Below are 19,656 nucleotides of genomic sequence, written 5' to 3' on the forward strand. Positions count from 1 at the left end.
ATTCACACAAGTGAAAGGGGAAAGCGTGTAGAGAAAAAAAAAGTGGTATATTATCCTAACAAGTATAACAAGATTACACACCAGCCCACTAACAGCGAAGAAGTGTCTGATGTGATTGAAGCTAGAACAACTCATCTTCTCCCTCCCTATATCCAGACCAGCACACCATCTATCGTTGTTCCTTTCTTCGGCAAACACGACCAAGGCTGGGCAGGGCGGGAGAAGAGGCTGTTCAAAGAGAAACAAAGAAATCTTTTCCTGTCCCGATTTCCACCACCTAGATATCATCCCCAGTCCTTCCCTTCCCTCCTTTCTTGCATCTTTCCTCCCTCTACTCCAAAACTTTGCTTCTTCCACCAGCAACGATAAACATCAGGATCGAGGGGGTATGGGCAAGTACTAACCGAACACTGAACAATTCATCGAACATAAGGAAAATGGACCCAGAAACCTTGGTTTGTGGTCGTCAAACAAAAAAAGCTGGCTAGCTACATTTCTCCCGCTCTTTCTCTCTTTCTCCAATGTAGATTGCAAAATACGGGAGAGTAATTCTTCTTCTCTCTCAAGGATAGTCACGAAGACAAAAAGAAAAGGGGAGACGAGAACCAGAGAAAGCCTTACTTTAAAAGGGAAAAAGATTGGTCTAAACGCCGAGTTTGGTTCAAGAGACAAGGAAAAGGGCATCAATGCTAATCTCGTCTCGATCGCTAATGATAAACAAGAGGGGACAGGGCGATTGCCAGGCTGGCTTAGCGCAGGTTGTGGCGCACAGCAGTGTTGGGTCGCTGGAGTGGCTGGGCGTACTTGGATACGGGGACCATGTCAGCGTGGAGGTCGTTGTTACCAGCCTCGACATCATCATCGTCTTCGAGAATGCGTGTGGGTACGACGGGGATGTCGTGCGATCGGTGCTGGAGACTCGACCGGTCTGGTGTTGTACTGGCGCTGGCCATGGACATGGAAGTGCTGGACCGGTGGCTTAGGTCGGGAGTAGGAGGGATGCTAGACCCACGCCCGGGGCGAAGCATGTTCTCCTCATCGCCGTACTCGCTGCCGATGGTTGATTGCGCACGACCACCGACCGATGACATTTGACCGACGCTGCTGCGACGGTCACTGTGGTTGTCTTCTTCAATGTCGGCACGCTGGGCGAGCTGAAGCCCTTCGACGGCTGCTGCGCATTGCTCCGAGATGTTGCGGATGATGTACGCAATCGCATCGGTCTTGTCGCGGAGGACACGGTCGGCTACGTCAACCATGGACTGATTTGAGAAGCGCTTCGAGCTGCGTGCGGGGTTGCTGAACAGGCGCTGCTCCATGTCTGCGGTGACGTCCTCGCCTTCGAGGTGCTTGCCTTGTGCAGTGCTTGCCCTGGACGACTGGCGGCTCTCAATGCCTGCTACGCCGCGGATGGTGCCAACCTCGGACTTATCCTTGATTGAGGCACGGTTAGGTGTGTGAGGTTGGTTTTGGGTCTCAGCATCTTCAAACTGATCCTCATCCTCCTCTGGCACGTCCTCGAAGCCAGCATCCATGTAGTTAGACATGTCATCGTGGTTGAGCGACTTGACAATGTGCTCCATGTGGTGTGTTTGGCCCTCGATGAGAGCACGGAGGTGAAGCACAACTCGTTGCGCCTCGTCTCGCTGGCGGAGAATGGCACCGTTGGTGTGCTGAAGGGCGCTGAGCTCCTTCTTGTTCTTCTTCCTCTCGCGCTCGAGCTCCTCAGCAATCTCCTGCTGGAGGACAAGGGCCTCGAGAGCGTCGTCACGCTGCTTTTCAGTACCAGATAGACGGACAGTGAGCCTTGCGGCGTCATCCTTCTGCTGGTCGATGAGGTTGCTGAGGCGACGGTTCTCACGCTTGTGATTCTCAATCTTGACCTTGAGATCTTGTGTCTCCTTGGTAAGTTGCTCAGCGAAAGCCTGGAACTTGAGGAATTGCTGCTTCCAGCTCTCGAGCTCCTCAACCAGGAAGTTGTTGCGCTTGGTGACCTTGCCAAGCTCACTGTCCAAGCGTTGCTTGAGGTTGATGAAGTCTGTCCATGCCTCCTGTGCATCGCGCGAGTACTGGTTGCGCTCGCGGACAATCTCGTTCAGGTGGCGCATGGAGACCTTGGTCATCAGTGGCTTCTTGACGGAACCGCCAAAGATAGCCTTGACTCCACTGTTTCGGCCCTAAGATAGTTTGTTAGCTTCATATTGTGACAAATTGACATGTGATAGATGACATACCAACTTCTCGCATACGTGGTCCATGACTGTCATGACCGCATCTTGAGTCCACCAGTCTGGATCCTGGATGCTCTCAACCTCACCACGCATGACAATTATTTGACCCGCAGGAATGAGTTTACCACCACCGTACGCCGATCGCAGATGCTGTGGGACACCGGTCGGTGACACTTCGCCGTTGAGCGCCTGAGTCAGACGAGTAATCATCTTTGTCCTCTGGCCTGCACTAAGGGCAGTGGGTGGGCTGGAAGTCAAAACGAAGTTCCGGTCCAAGTCAACAACAAGGGCATCTGTCGGCGCAGTGAAGAGCGACCGACATTCCGACGTTACACCTAGAATGTAGGGGCCTGGCTCCTGGACCAAGTCCTTGACGTGGCGTGCGTGGACAACGGGGACATACAGACCACTCCACTCGTAAACCCTCACACAGAAGCGTATAGTTTCAGCAGCAATAGTAAGCATGGCGGGGTAGTGGCTAGTAAAGATGATTCGTCGGGTCGGTGATACAGCGGCCTCGATGACACCCACGATGTTGGGGATAGATAGACACGTGAACAGGGGCCACATGGCGAAATTCTGGAAACCGGTTGGCGAAGAGGGAAACTGGTAGCACAGCGCGTAGTCCTTCATGTCGATTCGAACCAGGTCGTTGAGGCGTGGAGCGGGGAAGCTGAGAATGCGAGACACCTCTTCAGCGTGGAACAGGTTTGTGGCCTTGTTCCAGTGAATCCACATGCCACGCAAGTAGTCGCCGAGCAGGTTGTACAAGGGATATCGGGAGAGGAAGCTCAGGCAGTAGGGAATCCAGTAAGTCTCATCCGGGTTGTCGAAGAAGTCGGGCTCGATGCGCTTGCGCAGGTCCCGAATGGTCTCGGCCCTCTTCTCGTCAGCGCGAGACCAGACGCGCAGCGCGATACCGTAAAGAGTGTGAGAGGAATCCTGTTGCAGGACAAACGAGTGGTGTACACAGTGGGGTTGGCTCCTACCAGTGCAAATCTCGACATCGTGAGGGAAGCATGCCTGTAATGGCGGTCAGCTATGACTAAAATTCCATGGCTCTGGAGGGGAACATACTCGCATAGCGGCGTGCAGAGACCTCGCAATCTCGTTGTCTTGCTCCAGTCTAGGGCTGCTTCCCAAGATCTCTGGAAGCCAAAAGGTGCCGACGGCGCCCTTCATGTGACCGATTTTGCCCTGTGATGGTGCAGGCGCCTTGACCCATTGCGAGGGCTCCCGACCAACACCGCATACCATGTAGGCATGAGTAAGAGTCTTGGGGCTTCTTGCGCCCTGCTTGACGTTCAACGTCGACGGGAGAGGCTGAGTAATCCTCGAATGGAGAGACGAGGTCCGGCTGGGGATGATGAGACTGTGATCGGCGTTGTCGCGCGTGGGAGGTCGCTCGCTGGCGCCAGTGCGAGGTCGCAGACTCAGTGAAGGTGCCATGGTGGCTGGTTTGATGCCGGTCCTGTCGAGCGGGGTGCGGGCTTGTTGTTGGTAGTGTTATTGTAGAGAGCGGTCGAATTGCAATGAATCCAGTAAGTAATTAGGACAGTTATAACTGTGAAAACATGAGGCTGGGCGTGAGATGGGATCCAGAAGGCAACCCGGGAAAGCAAGACAAGATACAGAGCAGGCCGTGAGGACAATTGCGCACTCCGTCAGTTGGAGGCTCCAAAGTCACCTTGCTGCGGGCAGTGAGGAAGAGGCAGCAAGGGGGAAGTATGGCTTTTGGGGAGCTCTGGCGCCGCGCGCGGACTGGATACTAGAACGACCCGATGCCTAGCATGGGTGGCTTTCACAAGTTTCGGTTCGAGGAAATGAGAAGCTTATCCCTGCAATGCAACAGGGTCCGTCGCTGCGCACGGTTCAACCAGCTGTCAGGGGCGCAACATTTCGAATAACGGCTGGCTCCTCCCCTCGAGATACGGCGGCAGCAAGGGCCGCAATCAAAACCAGACGCCCAAAAGTGCTCAGGGCGCGGGTACATACAAAGTCCTTGTATACTATCTGCACAGCTTCTGCTCACCGTCGTGCTTGTTGCAACCATGGCCGGCCGGCCTGGTCGAGTCGGGCCATGACAGCGTGCAGCGGCCACAGTGAAAACATCCCCGCTGGTGGCAATAGCGCCGTGTTAATGCTGGGTGCCGTATTGGGTCGGCTTCGATTCATTCGACTCAGTCGCAAGCCATGCATTGTGCACGATGAGCAAGCATGCAGCGTGCAGGTGCATGGCAGACGCAGACGCGTGCATGAGCAAAGATCCCGCACTTGCAGCCTCCATGGGCCGTGAATGGCAATGCTTAGGGAATTTAGGGACTGGCGAGCCAAACCCCTGGCGGCTGTTCTATCGGCTGGTGCCCATCACAACACGGCGTACGAGTGAGCGCCATGTGTGCAGGAGAATTACCTCCCGTCGTCCAACAGACGCCGTCGACGTGGTGGTGGAATCGCTGACCATGGCTCCATCGGCTCCACCGTCCGGTAAAAGTGGCTACCTAGACTTACCTAGACGCAGTAGCTTCGTGTAGTCGCTGTAGAGGCTCACTCATGCCGGCCAAACTTTGCCATCGGCCAAGACTTGCGGAGAGGAGCTGCTGATGGAAGAAGCTGAAACGCCGGCCCAAGTCGTCGTATCCACGTCGCTGCCAGCATCATCATCATCGTCATCGTAATCATCGCCTAGGCCCGGCCTCTTGTCACGGCGCTGCAGCTGCCTCTCAAGCAACGACGAGATTTGCATTGCAGTCGCCTCCGCCTCCGTCCACAAGACCTACTCATTTCCCTCTCTCTCTCAAAACTCCCAACACAGGGCAAGCGCATAGTCGGCCTTCTGGTGTCCGCATATGATCGGCGCCTGGGTGGACCTGGGAAGATTTCTACGTGGAGAAAGCTCCGATGCGCTTAAGAAGGGCATTCCCAGTCTATTATCTTATCGACAGGCAAGTCGGACGCCCCTACCATCGTTCGTCGTATTCGTCAGACGCACATTTCCATCTACATACACTCGAGAATCTGCATGCCCGATAACGAGGCCGGGTGTGTCAAACCTTGGAAGAAGGTTGTGACCGATCTGCGGTTAGATAGAACGAGGGTCGCGGCCACCGCCCGTTCCCTGACCCGAACATGTTGAATTTCGGCGCTAGCCTGACAATTCCAAACTTTCACCACCGGTACCAGTCTAGATAGTAGTCTTGCGTGCAGCTCCGATCTATCAGAACTCGGCAAATTGCGCACTGCGTAGATCTGTGGGACTACGTCCAGATCTGCTGCATCTCCTGGAGCTTGTAACCCACTCTAGTGAAGCGGGAGGCCTCATCCAGTACTGGCGCCTCGCACATCAGCCACATCGTGAGCTACGCACGCTCCGAAAACTCCCCATCCAAACCACCATCTTCCACAAACTCCTTTTAGCGGCGCGTTCCGCTACACCTGCCACGCCTCTCCTGCACCTATCCGTTCCAAGTGGTCGTCCCGTCACGCCAGGAACACGTGGTGATATTCCCATTATTCAATATCACGTTATACGTTACGTGCCGACTGTCTGGTCGACATGTCATCCAACGCAACCTTATTGAATGAGCTTTGCAGCATCTGGTACGTCTGACTAAGTCACCCCGGCAGCCGGCATCACTCCAACTGCAGCGATCGACATAATTCCGCACAGTACAATATGACTACAGAGAAGGCTGACGCCCACCCAGCAACACCAACAATTTCAAGTACCGATGTCCCGGCTGTTCCGCACGTACATGCTCGTTGCCATGCTACAAACGTCACCAGTCATGGGCACAATGCTCTGGCAAGCGAGATCCGACCAAGTTCGTCAAGAAGTCTGAGCTCGTGACATCCGCTGGTATTGATCACGACTTCAACTTCCTATCCGGTATAGAACGGAACCTTGAGAAGGCTGAGAGGGTCGCTAGCGCCACCACCTCTAGCCATGTCACAGAGGCCAAGTTGAGTCGCCAGCGGGCAGGTGTTCCTTACCCCAAGCTCGAGGCTGCTGCTAGCGTAAAGATTATACGAGCGCCACAAGGCATGAGCAGACAAAAAGAGAACAAGTCACACATGTCTGCCACCAAGTAGGCCCCCCACCTTCAGCCCATGTTGACCCCGCTGATCAGTGTCTAGAAAGGCTTCACGGAATATAGTTTGGACTGTCGAGTGGTTCGACGAGACCAAGAAACGTGTGCTTACTGAGACGTCTTCTACATATCCACTACGGGATGTGCAACCTTTCAAGCAACATAGTACAGGAGCCAAAAGCAAGAAGAGGAAGCTAAACGCCGAAGACGCTGCAACCACAGAGAGACAGCGCGATGCGACGCACCCTTCAGAGGATCAAGACCAACAACATCAACCGAAATCTGGCGTTGAACACCAGATCGACGATGCAAGGCCAGGGCCACAATCCCCGGAACAACCAGCCAAGGTGACGGATACGCATCCTGCCAAAGTCAGTAGCCACGGGCCAAGCATCCAGACCCCAGAACATATGCTTTTTCTCCTAAAGCCACGCACAAGCACAAACCGGCACGTCGTCATTCCCCTCGACCCCTCCCGCACCCTGGCTGAAAACCTGCACGGCCACACCATTCTCGAGTTCCCTACCATCTACGTGTTTCCCCCGGCAACGGAGAAACTACCCGAAGACTTTATGCTGGAGGAAGAGTACGCCAAGCTGGAAGGGGAACAGCAGAAAGAGTTTGATGAGCTGATGAACGAGCTTGATCCTGACATCTTGAAGCGGTTAAAGGAAGGAGAGGACGCGCAGAGGTACGCGGGTGCGGACGAAGAAGTGGATAGCAAAAAGATACTTGATGTGCTGAAGCAAGACATTGGCGGGCTTTGAACACGTAATAGTGCATCACGTGAGCGAGGTACATCCTGCAGCTGGCAAGCTTGCTTTTGATGACGGGCCTGGACAGTAGGGTAGAAAGGATGAAGAGGGGTAGAGCCAGACGATGACGAAATAGAGTTCAAATCGCACAGGCATGTTGTATAAGAGAAGAAAAGAAATTGACGTCTGATTTGTCGCACAAGGTTGCCTCCCAGCTAATCGCAGTATGTAGGACGTATCTCAACCCATCGGAGGCTACTCCACCGTCGCAACTCCGTTGTAACCCCATCGCATCCTTGGAATAATAAGATCTTTAGGTGTCTCTTGATCATCGTTGTCGTTGTCTTAGTCGTCTTCCACCCTACCCTTTCCCTTGCCACCGTGAGCCCCAAACACAAGGTACCCCCGTCAATATTTCTTCTTCCACAGTCCGTCTCCAGTACCTTCGTCGCGCCACCCGCCAGCAGCAAGTGACAGCCACACCCTCGCGCCCAGCCATGTCACCCCCAACGGCCCCAACGTTTCACCCACCCAAATCAAACACATTTATTTTTTCTCTCCCAATCACTGGCCCGCGTATTTCCGGACCTTCATGCGCATGACGAGTAAGGTAACAAACATGACAAGGCACCATCGTCCGTTGTCTGTCGCTCGCTGTCATCGTCCTGTCCGGTGTCTCGCATTTGCCGAGCACACCGTTAAAACGAGTTGAAACTGCTTGCCCCCCACTTACTCGCAGGCTGGACATGGAGCGCCCCTCCAACGGTCATGTCCGTACGGCTCAGCTCGGCCCAGCTCAGCCTTCCCACGACAGGATGCGGCGAGACGGTGACATGGCAAGAGTAGACGGGGCTTCAGCAAGGGTTAACCCCGTTTGGTAGACACGGCTACGACAACATGGACTTCCTTTTCTCTCTTGTTTTTCATCAATCTTATCGGACTGGGTATTGCTCTAAGCCTACCTCGCGAGCTACTTGCTTTTCGCTCCGGTCACCTGGGTTAGCCGTTGCGGTGCGGGTGCGCGTTTTCTTTTGTTTTTCCCACTGTGTAGCCCGCAGTCCAGATCCAGTTTTGATGGTCTTTCTTTTTTGCATGTTTTGCTTTTGGACGGCATAAGCAGCGGTTGCCGCTTTGCAATCGAGACGGATACACTACCGCTAATATACGTCATAGGAAGGAAGGGTACGAAAGGGTCCAAGGGTAGTGGAGACTAGAATCCGTCTTACATGAGAGCTAGGACGAGGATACGGAGATTCGAGATGCTAGTGTGCAGTCGTCGCGGAGAAGGCAGGTAGCCGGATGTGGACGGCAGATTGACGGTTCATCACTCGGGTATGCGATCCGGTGCCAATTGGAGAGAAGTAGAAAGAACAGGCATGTATACTTGCCGCGACCTGCGAGGAAGAGGAAGAGGTAATGAAGGGCTTCGTTCCGGTCGGCCAGCTGCAATGCAGACAGATGCAGCATGTCGCCAGAAAAAAAAATAGGCTGCTGTGTAGTCGTTGGCGCACGAGTTGGTTAGACAGCGGGGGGGGGGTCCGAGAAGGGTACAACTCCCTCATCCCCCGATGTTAGTACATTGCGCAATTGTTTCGGTATGCAGGCATGTGGGGCTATCTCTGGCAAGCGCCTGTCCCGCCTGCATGATCTACTCCAATACTGCCATACTGCCAATCTGCAAAGTTTAATCATCCTCCGCAGTGTTTCGTTAGGCGCTGTTTCGAGTATACTGATCCTGATTCACAATACTTGTCTTTGCGTTCAGGAATAACTACGCGAGCTATCATGACTCGCATCCCATGACTCCTGGCTGGCAATGGGTGCAGAGACACACCCGCCCAGTCGGTCGCCAAGTATTGTCAATACGCTGCTGTTGCTGTTTGGGATGTCGGAGCAAGAGCTTGTGGCTTATTACTTGCGACATATAGATGACCGGCAGTACTTCGTTCGCGGTCGTACTGCTCCCTTTGGTTGTCAGCGTGTTTGGTATAGAAGCAGATTTTATAGTTGTTGCTCAAACTTGGACGGCTATCCGTGTTAGGGAAGAGATGTGCTTTCAAACTGCATCTTTCTTCTCGTATTCAACTGGAGGCAAATTCCCGTAGCATCGCTTCACTACTGAAAGCACGGTGAGATGTTATGCCTCATTTTTTCAGTCAAACTCCCATGACGTTTTCGCAATCTACTTCTGCAGTTCCAGCAATCCCTTGCTCTGCAGATACTCTACAATCTCCTTTACACTATCCTCCACACTCTTCTGATCACTTCTGATGTGAATCTCAGCATTCTCGGGCGCCTCGTATGGCGCACTGATGCCGGTGAATTCCGGAATTTTGCCCTCTCTTGCCTTCTTGTACAAGCCTTTGGGGTCACGCGCTTCGGCAACCTCGAGAGGCAAGTCTACGAAAACTTCAACGAAGGCCAAAGGAGAGTCGGTGCCGGTGGTAACGGCATGCAGGTCGCGGGCTTGTGCGCGGTCTGCCTTGTAGGGGGAGATAAAGGATGTGATGGCGATGGTCGAGGAGTCAGCAAAGAGCTTTGCGACCTGGAGGCGACTTGTTAGCATTGCGATCCTACGACTCAAGAGCGATGTGCATATGACGGGGCCGCGTATACGCAGTCGGCAGATGATGGGATAACATACTTCAGCTATCCGCCTGATGTTCTCATTGCGGTCCTTTTCTGTGAAGCCGAGATCTTTGTTGAGCCCGAAACGAACGTTGTCGCCATCAAGACGGTAGGCGGCGAAGCCCAGGTGAAGCAGGTGCTGCTCAAGCGCTGTTGCGATGGTAGATTTACCCGACGCAGACAGACCGGTAAACCAGATGGTAAAGCCCTTTTGCTTGCGGAACTTGTTGCGCTCATCGCGCGAGAGAGACGGATGCCATGTGATGTTGCTGTAAGACGCCGTGTTAGCGATGTTTGCGCAATCATGGCGGGGTATGGTGGGGCTCACGTTGCCATTGTGGAAGTTGCGACTGAGGCTTGTATTGAGGAACTTGGGGTGTATGAAGCTGGAAACTGTGTTTGCGGAAGATATCCAAGTTATACGAGTGCAAACTTGTGCTCAGGATGCCAATAGACAGGCGAAAGGGCTGCTTTAGTGTCCCAAGGGCGAGTTGGGCCCTGGAGCAAACATCGATTTCTTTTAGCGTGAATGACGTGCTGTTGGGTCCGCTGCAGGGCGGGTAAGGCTGAGAGCGGAAGAGATGCGCGAACGGTTGGTTGTGTTTTCTCTTGGCCATGCACAAGAGCGCAAATTCTGAAGCATGCCGTCTCAGCTATGGAAACACAAAGGCAATAGTCTACAGAGGCACTCCACTTCCTCCAAGACTTGCAGCTCTGGTTGGCCGGGTCCTTGCCTCAGCGTTCCTACCATCGCGCTCATGCCCCTGCGTAGGTAGTACCTCTCCTCTGCTACCACTCTTTCTCAACCCAGTACCATGGATTGGGGTGAGATCAAGGGGTTTTCTGCGTCTGACAAGCTGATATCCCCTATCGAGCTCTACTTCGATGGCACACCTAATCTTTAGTGCTGTGACAGCAGGCCAAACACTCCTCTCGCCCTTTAGTATCCAATAGTCAATCGCCTCTTTCGTCGGGTTGTCGAGTAGCCTCAAGAAGTCACCTGCTGTAAGTTCAGGTACAAGCGTCAGACTAGGACCCGGTATGTTTTCGTCCAAGAGGAACCTGCGGATCGACGGAGGCAGTGCACCTAGTTCGTCGAGTTGTTGCAACCGGTGCTGAACCTCTAATACTACAAGGCGGATGAGTGGCATGTAAAGTCGCCAACCAGCGTTGTGTTTGGGATTGGGGTGGTGAAGATCGGAGCGGAGGAACGGTGCGAGGTAAGGTCTGGCTTGTGAAACAATGAAGTGGTTTACGTTGAAAAGTTCGCCTATGCGGTGTAGGGGTGATTCGCGGTCGCGGTATGATGCGTGTGTGTAAGAACGGAATTCTGTTTTTGAGGCGGGGGACCACGGCACGATGTTGCCTTCTTCGTCTTTACACAGCAATGTGACCTGGTGGTAGAGGGTCGAAGAAGACGTGGCGTTTGAGGCGAGGGCGGCGGACCAGATGAGCTGCATCATCACTCAGCATGTGGTCAATGCAGAGGTCATGAGATACTTACCACATTAGGAGCCGTAAGGTAATTTAGCAGGTTCGGCACACCGCCACTGCCACTGGTAGTGACTGTGATGTTAAGAACCCTCTTCGTCCTGGTATATGCCTCTTCAAAGGTCAAATCCCCGATGTTGGCCCTGAGAACTTGCTCCAACACATCCACGTCCAGAAAATGGCCTTCCTTCCACCATCTGTTGACACGTCGGTTGAGAGTTTCAACCCATGCAGTGAACCCGGCATCTTTCCTGTACGGGCGGTTGGTAAAAGCCGTCAGGTCGATGTTCGTTCCTGTCAAGAACTCCAGTAACTCGTCTTCGGTATGTACGCCTACGAGCGCAGCAATAATTGCACCAGTAGCGGTCCCAGCAATTATACGAGGGAGCAGACCGCGTAAATGAAGCGCTTTCACTACGCCCAGATGGCAAAGTCCAAAAACTTGTCCACCTTGTAGAACCAGTACCGATCTCCCAAACGCTTGTCTCGTGTCGTGAAGAATATCCAGCTTTGCCTGGTTCGTCAGGCCAGTATCCGAGTTCCTTGATGTAGGGTATTGTGTGAGGTTCTCAATCGCATAGGCCACCTGTGTGACATAGTCTTCGATCAAGAGCTTTGTCCCTGCGTATGCGCGGTTGTACAGCTTGGGTGCTGTTATGTTTCCAAGATTGCGGACAAGTCCGCTCCGGAGAATATTTATCAGGCCGAGAATATCGTTGTCCTCTTGGGCTTCGTAGATGGCGGAGAGACGCTGGTGGATGAGACGGTGGTCGTAGTCTTTGCTTATGGCTGTCTGCCGCCTGTTGTCCCCTAGTAAGCCGATGTACGCAGAGCGGAAGCCCCCCCTCCCCCCCCCGAGATAATTGCTTACCACATGTCGTAGTCGAGGACCTCATCGAGTTTGTACGCAGCAGCCTCCCATTCCTCGAACAGGCGTGCATCGCCGATAGCTTCCAGCAGGAGATACCTCTGGCTCTTCTGCGTCCACCACGCGTAGAGTTTCTTGAACATGTCAGCATTCCATTCGAACGCATTCCGGTCGAGTCACGAAGAGATTCCGCTTGTTAGGGAAATAGAAACGCACCCGTTGCCAAAAGAATGCCACGTCAAAGAAGCACAGGAGAAAGCTCCATAGCGCCCTCGACACTACACCGAGCGTTCCGTTCATGGCCTAGAAGATCTCCAGATGATCATCTGCTGACAGGGCCGCAATGTCAGAGGTCGCATGTTCATTCGTCGCGTCTTCGGAGACGCGATGCTATCGAGCAGGTGCTTGTCGGGCTTAAGCCGGCTGTCACATGCAAGCCGAAGCTCAAACGTCACTGCGGCTGATTTGCACCAGCCACGTGGCGTTGGAAACCAACCACGCCTGGGCAGGTGGGGCTACCCATGAGGGGATGAAGCTTGACTTTACTCCATGTCTCCAACACCTTTCAGGGTACTTTGAGGATATTCGAACATGCCGGGGTCGTCACTTTGGCTGTTGCCGCCAGCGGATCATCCTCTGAGCGATGTCATCCCTAGCGTCATCGACAAAACATCCCAGCAGTTCAACTCCCCGCACCGCTTCCTTCCACACGTCACTCTGACAAGTGAAATTTCCCCGTCGAAATACGCTTCCAATCCCCAGGCATGGCTCGACTCGCTCGATCTTCCTGCTGGCCAAGATGTCAAAGTTACATTTGAACGTCTTGGCAGTGAAGATGTTTTCTTTCGCAAATTGTACATCAAGTGTGAGAAGTCCGAGGGAGTCAAGAAGTTGGCAATACCATGTCGGCAGCAAGCAAATGGCTTCGAGGAAGAGGCAAAGGCTTTGAGCTGGGCTGAAGGACAATATATGCCCCATTTGAGTTTAATGTAGTAAGTTGAGACGGGGCTATACGTGTATATACGCTAAACAAACGTAGTCATGACTGTCCACAAGTCGATACGAACATGCTAGCAACGGTGGAACTGCTTGGGATCAACTTTACAGGCAGTGGAGGCATGGGGGGCTGGATCGGCGGAAGGGTAGTACTTGTACCAACTGACAATGCAGTTGATGAATGGCTGCCAATAGCTGAAAGAGCATTATGATGTTCGAAAAACAGGATTACCATAGTATGCAGCATACCATAAGCGCTGTATCACAACAAGGAGGGGGTGTATTTTGATCAACCCATGCAGTGCAAGCACAAAAGCAAATCACATGTAAATGACACGGGAAAATATCGAAAGGAACAATGACCAAAAAATGACATAGAAGTAGAGAGTGTGGGTACAGTTGTACCATGTTGCAAGTGTTGAAGACTGACGGTGGACAAAGGGTACTGTTGTATCAAGATGCAAGACATGGAGGTAGTAAACATTTTTCATTGAAGATGCATCATTACTAGGCTATTATTACAAAGTCATAGGAGACGTGTCCTTGGTATCTCGCATGTACTCATGGCGATCGTGTCATAGGAGTATGCATTTATTTCATGAATCCAGCCTTGCCATCACCGTCGGCGTCGACCTCTGGAGAAAAAGTTAGTCAAGTTACCGCGATACTGGTTTGAGGGTATGACTTACTGGGGTTGAGCTTGTCCATGAGGCTTGGCTTGTGTTGACCTGTTTGATGTTGGCCTTGATGTCCTTGAATTTCATTGAGTTGGGCTTCTTCGGCCTGTGTGTGGGGAACGGCCCTAGAGCGATCTTCTGTGAGAGCCTTGGGCAAACTACCATCCTCATTGGGACGGTGGGCCAAGTCTCCAGTTCCGCTGCCACCAATCACTTCACCATGGGAGTTCTTCGTACCTGTAGCGCCCTCAGTGCGGTTGCGAGCAGAGTCCTTCAAGTCACGGCTGTCGATCTTGCCGTCGTGGTTGCGGTCAACGCCAGCGGTACCAGCGCCAACGCCAGCGGTGGAGCGGTTACCGGTCAAGTCGTGGGCATCCATCTTGCCATCGTTGTTGCGGTCAAGAGGATTCTTGGTTCCGGTAGTGTGGGAGTGGTTGCCAGTGACATCATGCATGTTCATCTTGCCGTCGTTGTTGCGGTCAAGGGGGTTGTGGGTGCCGGCACCGTGGTGGTTGGGAGTGGACTCGAAGTCGCCGTGACGGGCATGCTCAATGCCGTGGGTGTGGTGGGTAGACTTGTGAGTGAGACCCTCAGCAACGCCCATGCCAGAGGCACCGCCGATGTTCTTGGGGACACCCTCGAACTCATCGTAGCGCTCCTCGCGGCCAGTAAGAGCTCCGCCCTTGGCCTTGAACTGATCCATAGTCATGGCAGGCAGAGCGGTAGTCTCGTGGTGGGTAGCCTTGTTATGGTGAACCTCATGGATAGGGACGGTGGTGTGCACTACGCTGGGCTGGATGGTCTCCTTCTGGACAACGGGCTGAATGGTCTCGTGGATGTGCTAAATGGTGTTAATTGTGCCTGAAGCTCAGTGGCATTGTGGTGTGACTTACGTGGTGAATGTGCTCTCCGCCAATAGTGGGGGCAACACTCCGGCTATGAGTGGTCTCGTCAATACGCCTCTCGTCAGCAAAGCGGGCCTGTTCATCAACAAGTGCCCTCTTAGTAGCATCGGTATCGCGGTGGTCGAACTCGCGGTGCTGGACGGCACCAAGCTTAGCAGTGTGCTCCTCAGGGAGGACCTCACGATCCAACACGGGCTGGACGGTGCGGTGGTAGTGATCCTGGTGGACCTCCTTGTCGATGGCTGTGTTGACCTCCTCATGTACGTGAGGCTTGATGACTTCGTGCTGAACAGCGGGGGCTACAGCCTCGTGAACAGTAGTGTCATGGTGACCAGAGCGGCCCATGAAATCGGTGATAGCTGCCTTGGCCTTGTCCATTTTGAATGTTATAGTTGTTTTTGATTGAGGTAGTAGGGTTTGGATGGGTGTGTGAATTGATTATTGGTGAGGTGATGTTGTTGTTGTTGTTGTTGTGATGGTGTGATGATACTGCAAGACGATGATGTGGTGCCTCTTTATACAGCAACAGCAGTAGCGGGCACAGATGCACGACGACGTAATGGACATATCAGGTGCAGGTGGAGCCCTGGGTTCTCCGGCAGTCGCTGCCTGCCTTGTTTGTTTTTGCGGTAGGAAGCCGCCATGATAGTGCCAAAAGAGCAGTTTGAGGCTGGTCAGACCTCGATCGATGCTCGCACTCGCACTCATTGGCTAACGGCGGTAGGCGCTACCAAGAGCAAATGTACGTCAGACGTGGGCTAGCCCACGACTAGAGAGAGGCCGGGAGGGAGCGGCCTGGGTCGAATTGACGCGAAGATGCCGCTATGATACGCTTGGAGTGTCGTTGCACGCCTGCCGCCGCTCTCGGCGGTACTATGTAGTCATACTGTGCATCAAACAGGAATCCTACCTCATGGTGAATACAAGGCGTCGCAACACCGAGGTTTGGTCCTGGAAAGCGCAAGCAACTGGGCTGGGATACGCTGGGGGCGGTGTTCATGCAGTTGACCCGATCCACATCGAGTTGATCTGACCGATCGGCACTAGGGTCGTGTTCCTGCCATTCCAGCACACCGGGTCTGTGCTCCATGATACACGCTGTGCTTGGCCATCATCATAACCTCAGATTCACATCACCATCACTGCTACGCCGGTATTTCCATCACAGCCGACATGCAGCTTGCAACATGCATTTGCTCGTGCTTCGGACGTCCCGACCGTGTGGCGCCCTCTAGGTGCATTGCATGCTACGGCCCAAGACGATGCACGCTAGACAGATCGGTACGCTACGTATTGGTGATCAGTGGAGCCGCCCGCGACCAGAACCTCCAGGGCTCCCTCTTTGTCGTCATGCCGCCTTGATCTCCGCTAGCTATAGACTTATCGGGCAAGAGGCGACCATTTGCTTTTATCCCATGGGCCAGCAGTACACACAATATTGAACCACGTACTCATACTGCAAAACCACACGTACGTCATTCCCACTCGCCACGCATCCCTGTGCCGTGCCAGCAGCGGCAACCAGCAGCTCAAACAATGCACAGCTCAGGGAAGGCGTAAGCCTAGATTACTCCCGACAAGTGCTGCTGAAGCAAGTCTCGCCTCCCCCTTTGATAATCAAGTCTTCCCTCCAGCTGCCTGTCGAAACCGATGAAGGTTTGAGCTTTGGGCAAGTGCTCCCAGTGCGTCATCCAGCCTAATCGGCCGCACGGTGCTTCGTGGAATTAGATAGACTGCCCGTCTCTTGCCTGCGCGGGCGCGCTTCATGTACATCTCACCTAGATCTCACCCCCACAATTTCCTTTTTCTACTCAAACATCCGTCAACATGAGGGAAAAGCTGAAGGCTGTTCTCCATAGGAGGAAGAAGTCAACGCCAACCCATTCCCCTCGAACATCATACGAGAAATCCGAAGGAAGCAGTCCGCGTGCTGAGCGCCACCATGCCTCATTACCTCAACACCATCCAAGTTCTGAAGCTCACAACCGCGTCTTACCAACTCACTCTGCCTATGATGGTGAACGGTCCAGTCATTCGCCAGCCTCGCAGTTTACGTCCTCTCAGGATGACCAGTCTAGAAACACTGACCTCACTGGCTCTATTGCAGACGACTACAGATCTTACCTCCCGGCGATAGCTCCAATTGACAATTCGCCAAGTCAGCAACAGACTTCAATGGCTGGTGACAGGCATGCCCTCAATGGCGCAGGCGATGGAAGATACGCAGAAGAAATAGCAGACAAGAACGTACATCAACGGAAATCATCTCTCCAAGCTCATCATTCGAAGCCCCTCCCAGTGATTCCAAGTACGTCCTGCTGCGAATGCACCAATGCGAATCAGAAAGCTGATTTGAGAACAGACTCTTCCAACGTTGAACACGACCATTCTCACAAGCAACCGATTGCTACTGGGCCTATCAGTAGCACAATACACCCAATACCTTCAAGGACAACAGCAGGAAAACACGCGATAGTTGGGGATAGAATAGCGGAAAATGGTCAGCTAAAGAGTCTAGATGGCAAGGAAACACGCACAGCGTCATCAGGAAAGATTACCCATCACCAAGACATGTTTGTCAAGCCTCGCCACGATCACGAGACTGCCAAAGACTATGACAGTATCCATCGTGGCCAAGACTGGAAAGCGAAGCAGCAATCGATGCTTGAGGGCGTTGTAGATCTGAATAATACCGTGGATACAGATAGGGATACTACATGGGCCCCTGGTAAGCAACTGCCCTTTTGGCTCTTCAAATAAAGTCTTGGCATAGCTTGTATAACTAACGGAATGGCAGCTGTCACACATGAAGTTATCAAGCCCCACGAACACGAGGTCATTCAGCATCGGCTCTATCGAGAGATCCACAACTATACCTACTACCACCGACTACAACCAGTCCTACATACCGAAGTTCTCCCACCGCGTCACTTCATTCCCAACCCTGACGGCGAGGGCTTGATCGAGATCTCTGCCGACGAACTGCCGGCTCGTACGGGCAAGAACAGATGGTGGGATATTGTCCAAAAAGAGCCAGTGCTCCCACAGGGTGCGTTTGAGTGGCGTACAGAGCCGGAAATCATCGAAGGCAAGCCGTACATGACTGCCGAGGGCTTCGAGCGCAGAGAGACAACAATCATATACCCGCCCACGTTAGAAGACATGTCAAATTACCGTGGAATGGTGCAGCCAGTACATTTCGACCATAAGACTGGGAAACGTTGGCTGGGAGAGTTAACGACTGTAGAGAAGCTGAAGCAAGAGTCGGAGCGCACAGAGAGCAAGGACTCCATGGACATGACAGAGGTCACCGCAGGCTTACCTGAAATATTGCCAAGCCCTACGATCAAGCGGAAACCTGTTGGTCTAGGCTCTATGTAGCGAGCACGTGACCAGTATTAGTCGGTGGCAGACTGAGCGCTGGCGAATCGACTGGAGCAATTCCTACTTTAGCATGTAGTTTAACAGGGTCCGATGACCAAATTATGATTCTCAAAACACAACATCTTCAGGAAAAGACATTCCAAACTGCCTTGCTGTCCTACGATGAATATGTATTTCATACCTATACTCTTGTCTTCTATGGTTTTGCCGTGGTGCGATTGTATCTACGCTTACTGGGTACACACCTATTGACTTGCACAACACGATACGCGGTTCGCCGTTATACGCCCAGTAGCATGAAGAGTGCATTGGTAGTAGCTTGGTACAGAGACGTAGGCAATACTAACACGCAGCGACACCATCGGCCTGCGGAAAGCAATAAAGTGAGTGCGCCACGAGATTACTCACTCACGACATGTCCTTCCGAGCCTCACTCCAAGCCCTTCCGCCCTTGATCTCACAACAGTCAACTAGAGACGCATATATAATTTCAACAGTCACGCCACACTTCACCTGATTGCCAACACCTATGTCCATATTATATCGCATCATCACCACATGGCCCTTGCTCTCTTTATTCCCAAGCTTTGCGGATTGCTCGGGTGGGACATCTGAAGACTAGCGAAGCATGGGCTTGGCCTTTTGGCCAACAGTTGGCAAAGGCTCGATCGGGGTTATCTATACTCGCAGCAGTAAGCTGGAGCGTATCTGGCCAAGCATTCCTTCTGACGAAAGCAGCTGACACTAGCACGCCATTTCGTAGCGTTGCAACGGCAAGCCGTGTGGCAGCGGCACACTTTGGCGGCATTGTATGAGCCCCACGGGGTCCGAGTGCGACACACGAGCCCACGTAACTACCGAGGACGGTGACCTCGATTCACGTAAAACAGCTTCTATTACAGTTCTGTGCAGCGAACAACCGTGTAAAATCGGAGAGAGATTCCGCTGTGAGCTAGCACCTGTATCCGAAGTGTAGACAAGCCTCAGCCGGACAGCGGAGACGAAGCAAGCCTGGAGCGGCGACCAGCCAGCCCAGAGATGCCAAGTCAGTTCCAACCATTAGGAGAAAGTCGCGGTCAACATCATTGGAGAAGCTTCGCAAGCCAAGATACATGCAGACTGAGGGCTTTTCATCCATCGAAATGGGAGTGCGATAGCATTCGGAGAGGCCGATTGGGAGGGCAGCCTTGCGTGGTAGCGATCTCCTGGTGAACTGTGTGTGTGTGTGTGTGTGTGTGTGTGTGTGTGTGGAAACGAGGGTTGTGAGATAGAGTAAAAAAAGAGTAGGCGTGCGTAAAGACGCAAAGTTTCGCCCCGGTGTTACTTAGGACCCCGCCTACAACTCCTCTCTGCCTATCGGTATGTGGCTAGCGACATGAGCGCTGCTGCTACCCGAACCCCTGCACCCCAAACGACGTTATCGGGGTTTACCCAACGCACACAAGATATAGATACGCGACGCATCATCGTCTCAATTGATAGGCAGTCATACGGCCTGAGAAGGAGGGTGAGAAGGAACGTCTCCCTGCAGCCCCGCTGCGGCAAACATGAGATAGCCCTTCGGTCATTCGCCATCGACTAAGCCCAACTCCAACTGAGCGGGATATCTGCAAGAAGCCCAGGACAACCT

At 53.1% G+C, this 19,656-nt stretch overlaps 9 protein-coding genes across 9 annotated transcripts; 4 read left to right on the forward strand and 5 right to left on the reverse strand.

Annotated features, from left to right (window-relative positions):
• Window positions 1-749: 749 nt before the first annotated feature.
• Window positions 750-3,680, reverse strand: PtrM4_011270 (DENN domain containing protein; the record flags this gene model as incomplete). The annotated part of the gene is made up of 3 exons (XM_066103016.1): window positions 750-2,177; window positions 2,235-3,254; window positions 3,309-3,680. The coding sequence occupies 3 exons, from the start codon at window positions 3,678-3,680 to the stop codon at window positions 750-752; spliced, it is 2,820 nt and encodes a 939-aa protein (XP_065965218.1).
• A 2,107-nt stretch (window positions 3,681-5,787) lies between these two features.
• Window positions 5,788-6,323, forward strand: PtrM4_011280 (HIT finger domain containing protein; the record flags this gene model as incomplete). Its single annotated transcript, XM_001931068.2, has 2 exons — window positions 5,788-5,831; window positions 5,939-6,323. The coding sequence occupies 2 exons, from the start codon at window positions 5,788-5,790 to the stop codon at window positions 6,321-6,323; spliced, it is 429 nt and encodes a 142-aa protein (XP_001931103.2).
• Window positions 6,324-6,732: 409 nt separating this feature from the next.
• Window positions 6,733-7,089, forward strand: PtrM4_011290 (Sdh5 domain containing protein; the record flags this gene model as incomplete). The annotated part of the gene is made up of 1 exon (XM_066103017.1): window positions 6,733-7,089. One exon carries the CDS (start codon window positions 6,733-6,735, stop codon window positions 7,087-7,089), a length of 357 nt encoding a protein of 118 aa, XP_065965219.1.
• A 2,170-nt stretch (window positions 7,090-9,259) lies between these two features.
• PtrM4_011300 (CysC, Adenylylsulfate kinase and related kinase) lies at window positions 9,260-10,041 on the reverse strand (the record flags this gene model as incomplete). The annotated part of the gene is made up of 3 exons (XM_001931069.2): window positions 9,260-9,622; window positions 9,722-9,974; window positions 10,034-10,041. The coding sequence occupies 3 exons, from the start codon at window positions 10,039-10,041 to the stop codon at window positions 9,260-9,262; spliced, it is 624 nt and encodes a 207-aa protein (XP_001931104.1).
• Window positions 10,042-10,382: 341 nt separating this feature from the next.
• PtrM4_011310 (RssA, esterase alpha-beta hydrolase superfamily) lies at window positions 10,383-12,364 on the reverse strand (the record flags this gene model as incomplete). The annotated part of the gene is made up of 4 exons (XM_066103018.1): window positions 10,383-11,159; window positions 11,210-11,996; window positions 12,068-12,198; window positions 12,281-12,364. The coding sequence occupies 4 exons, from the start codon at window positions 12,362-12,364 to the stop codon at window positions 10,383-10,385; spliced, it is 1,779 nt and encodes a 592-aa protein (XP_065965220.1).
• Window positions 12,365-12,655: 291 nt separating this feature from the next.
• Window positions 12,656-13,272, forward strand: PtrM4_011320 (2',3'-cyclic-nucleotide 3'-phosphodiesterase; the record flags this gene model as incomplete). Its single annotated transcript, XM_066103019.1, has 2 exons — window positions 12,656-13,056; window positions 13,104-13,272. The coding sequence occupies 2 exons, from the start codon at window positions 12,656-12,658 to the stop codon at window positions 13,270-13,272; spliced, it is 570 nt and encodes a 189-aa protein (XP_065965221.1).
• A 379-nt stretch (window positions 13,273-13,651) lies between these two features.
• PtrM4_011330 (PTS-EIIC-2 domain containing protein) lies at window positions 13,652-15,020 on the reverse strand (the record flags this gene model as incomplete). Its single annotated transcript, XM_001931072.2, has 3 exons — window positions 13,652-13,695; window positions 13,750-14,578; window positions 14,631-15,020. The coding sequence occupies 3 exons, from the start codon at window positions 15,018-15,020 to the stop codon at window positions 13,652-13,654; spliced, it is 1,263 nt and encodes a 420-aa protein (XP_001931107.1).
• A 391-nt stretch (window positions 15,021-15,411) lies between these two features.
• On the reverse strand, window positions 15,412-15,732 carry PtrM4_011340 (uncharacterized protein; the record flags this gene model as incomplete). Its single annotated transcript, XM_066103020.1, has 1 exon — window positions 15,412-15,732. One exon carries the CDS (start codon window positions 15,730-15,732, stop codon window positions 15,412-15,414), a length of 321 nt encoding a protein of 106 aa, XP_065965222.1.
• A 737-nt stretch (window positions 15,733-16,469) lies between these two features.
• On the forward strand, window positions 16,470-18,023 carry PtrM4_011350 (uncharacterized protein; the record flags this gene model as incomplete). Its single annotated transcript, XM_066103021.1, has 3 exons — window positions 16,470-16,950; window positions 17,005-17,370; window positions 17,440-18,023. 3 exons carry the CDS (start codon window positions 16,470-16,472, stop codon window positions 18,021-18,023), a joined length of 1,431 nt encoding a protein of 476 aa, XP_065965223.1.
• Window positions 18,024-19,656: the final 1,633 nt, after the last annotated feature.

Source organism: Pyrenophora tritici-repentis, chromosome 1 (assembly GCF_003171515.1).
Source record: "Pyrenophora tritici-repentis strain M4 chromosome 1, whole genome shotgun sequence".
In the NCBI taxonomy this organism is placed as follows: domain Eukaryota; kingdom Fungi; phylum Ascomycota; class Dothideomycetes; order Pleosporales; family Pleosporaceae; genus Pyrenophora; species Pyrenophora tritici-repentis.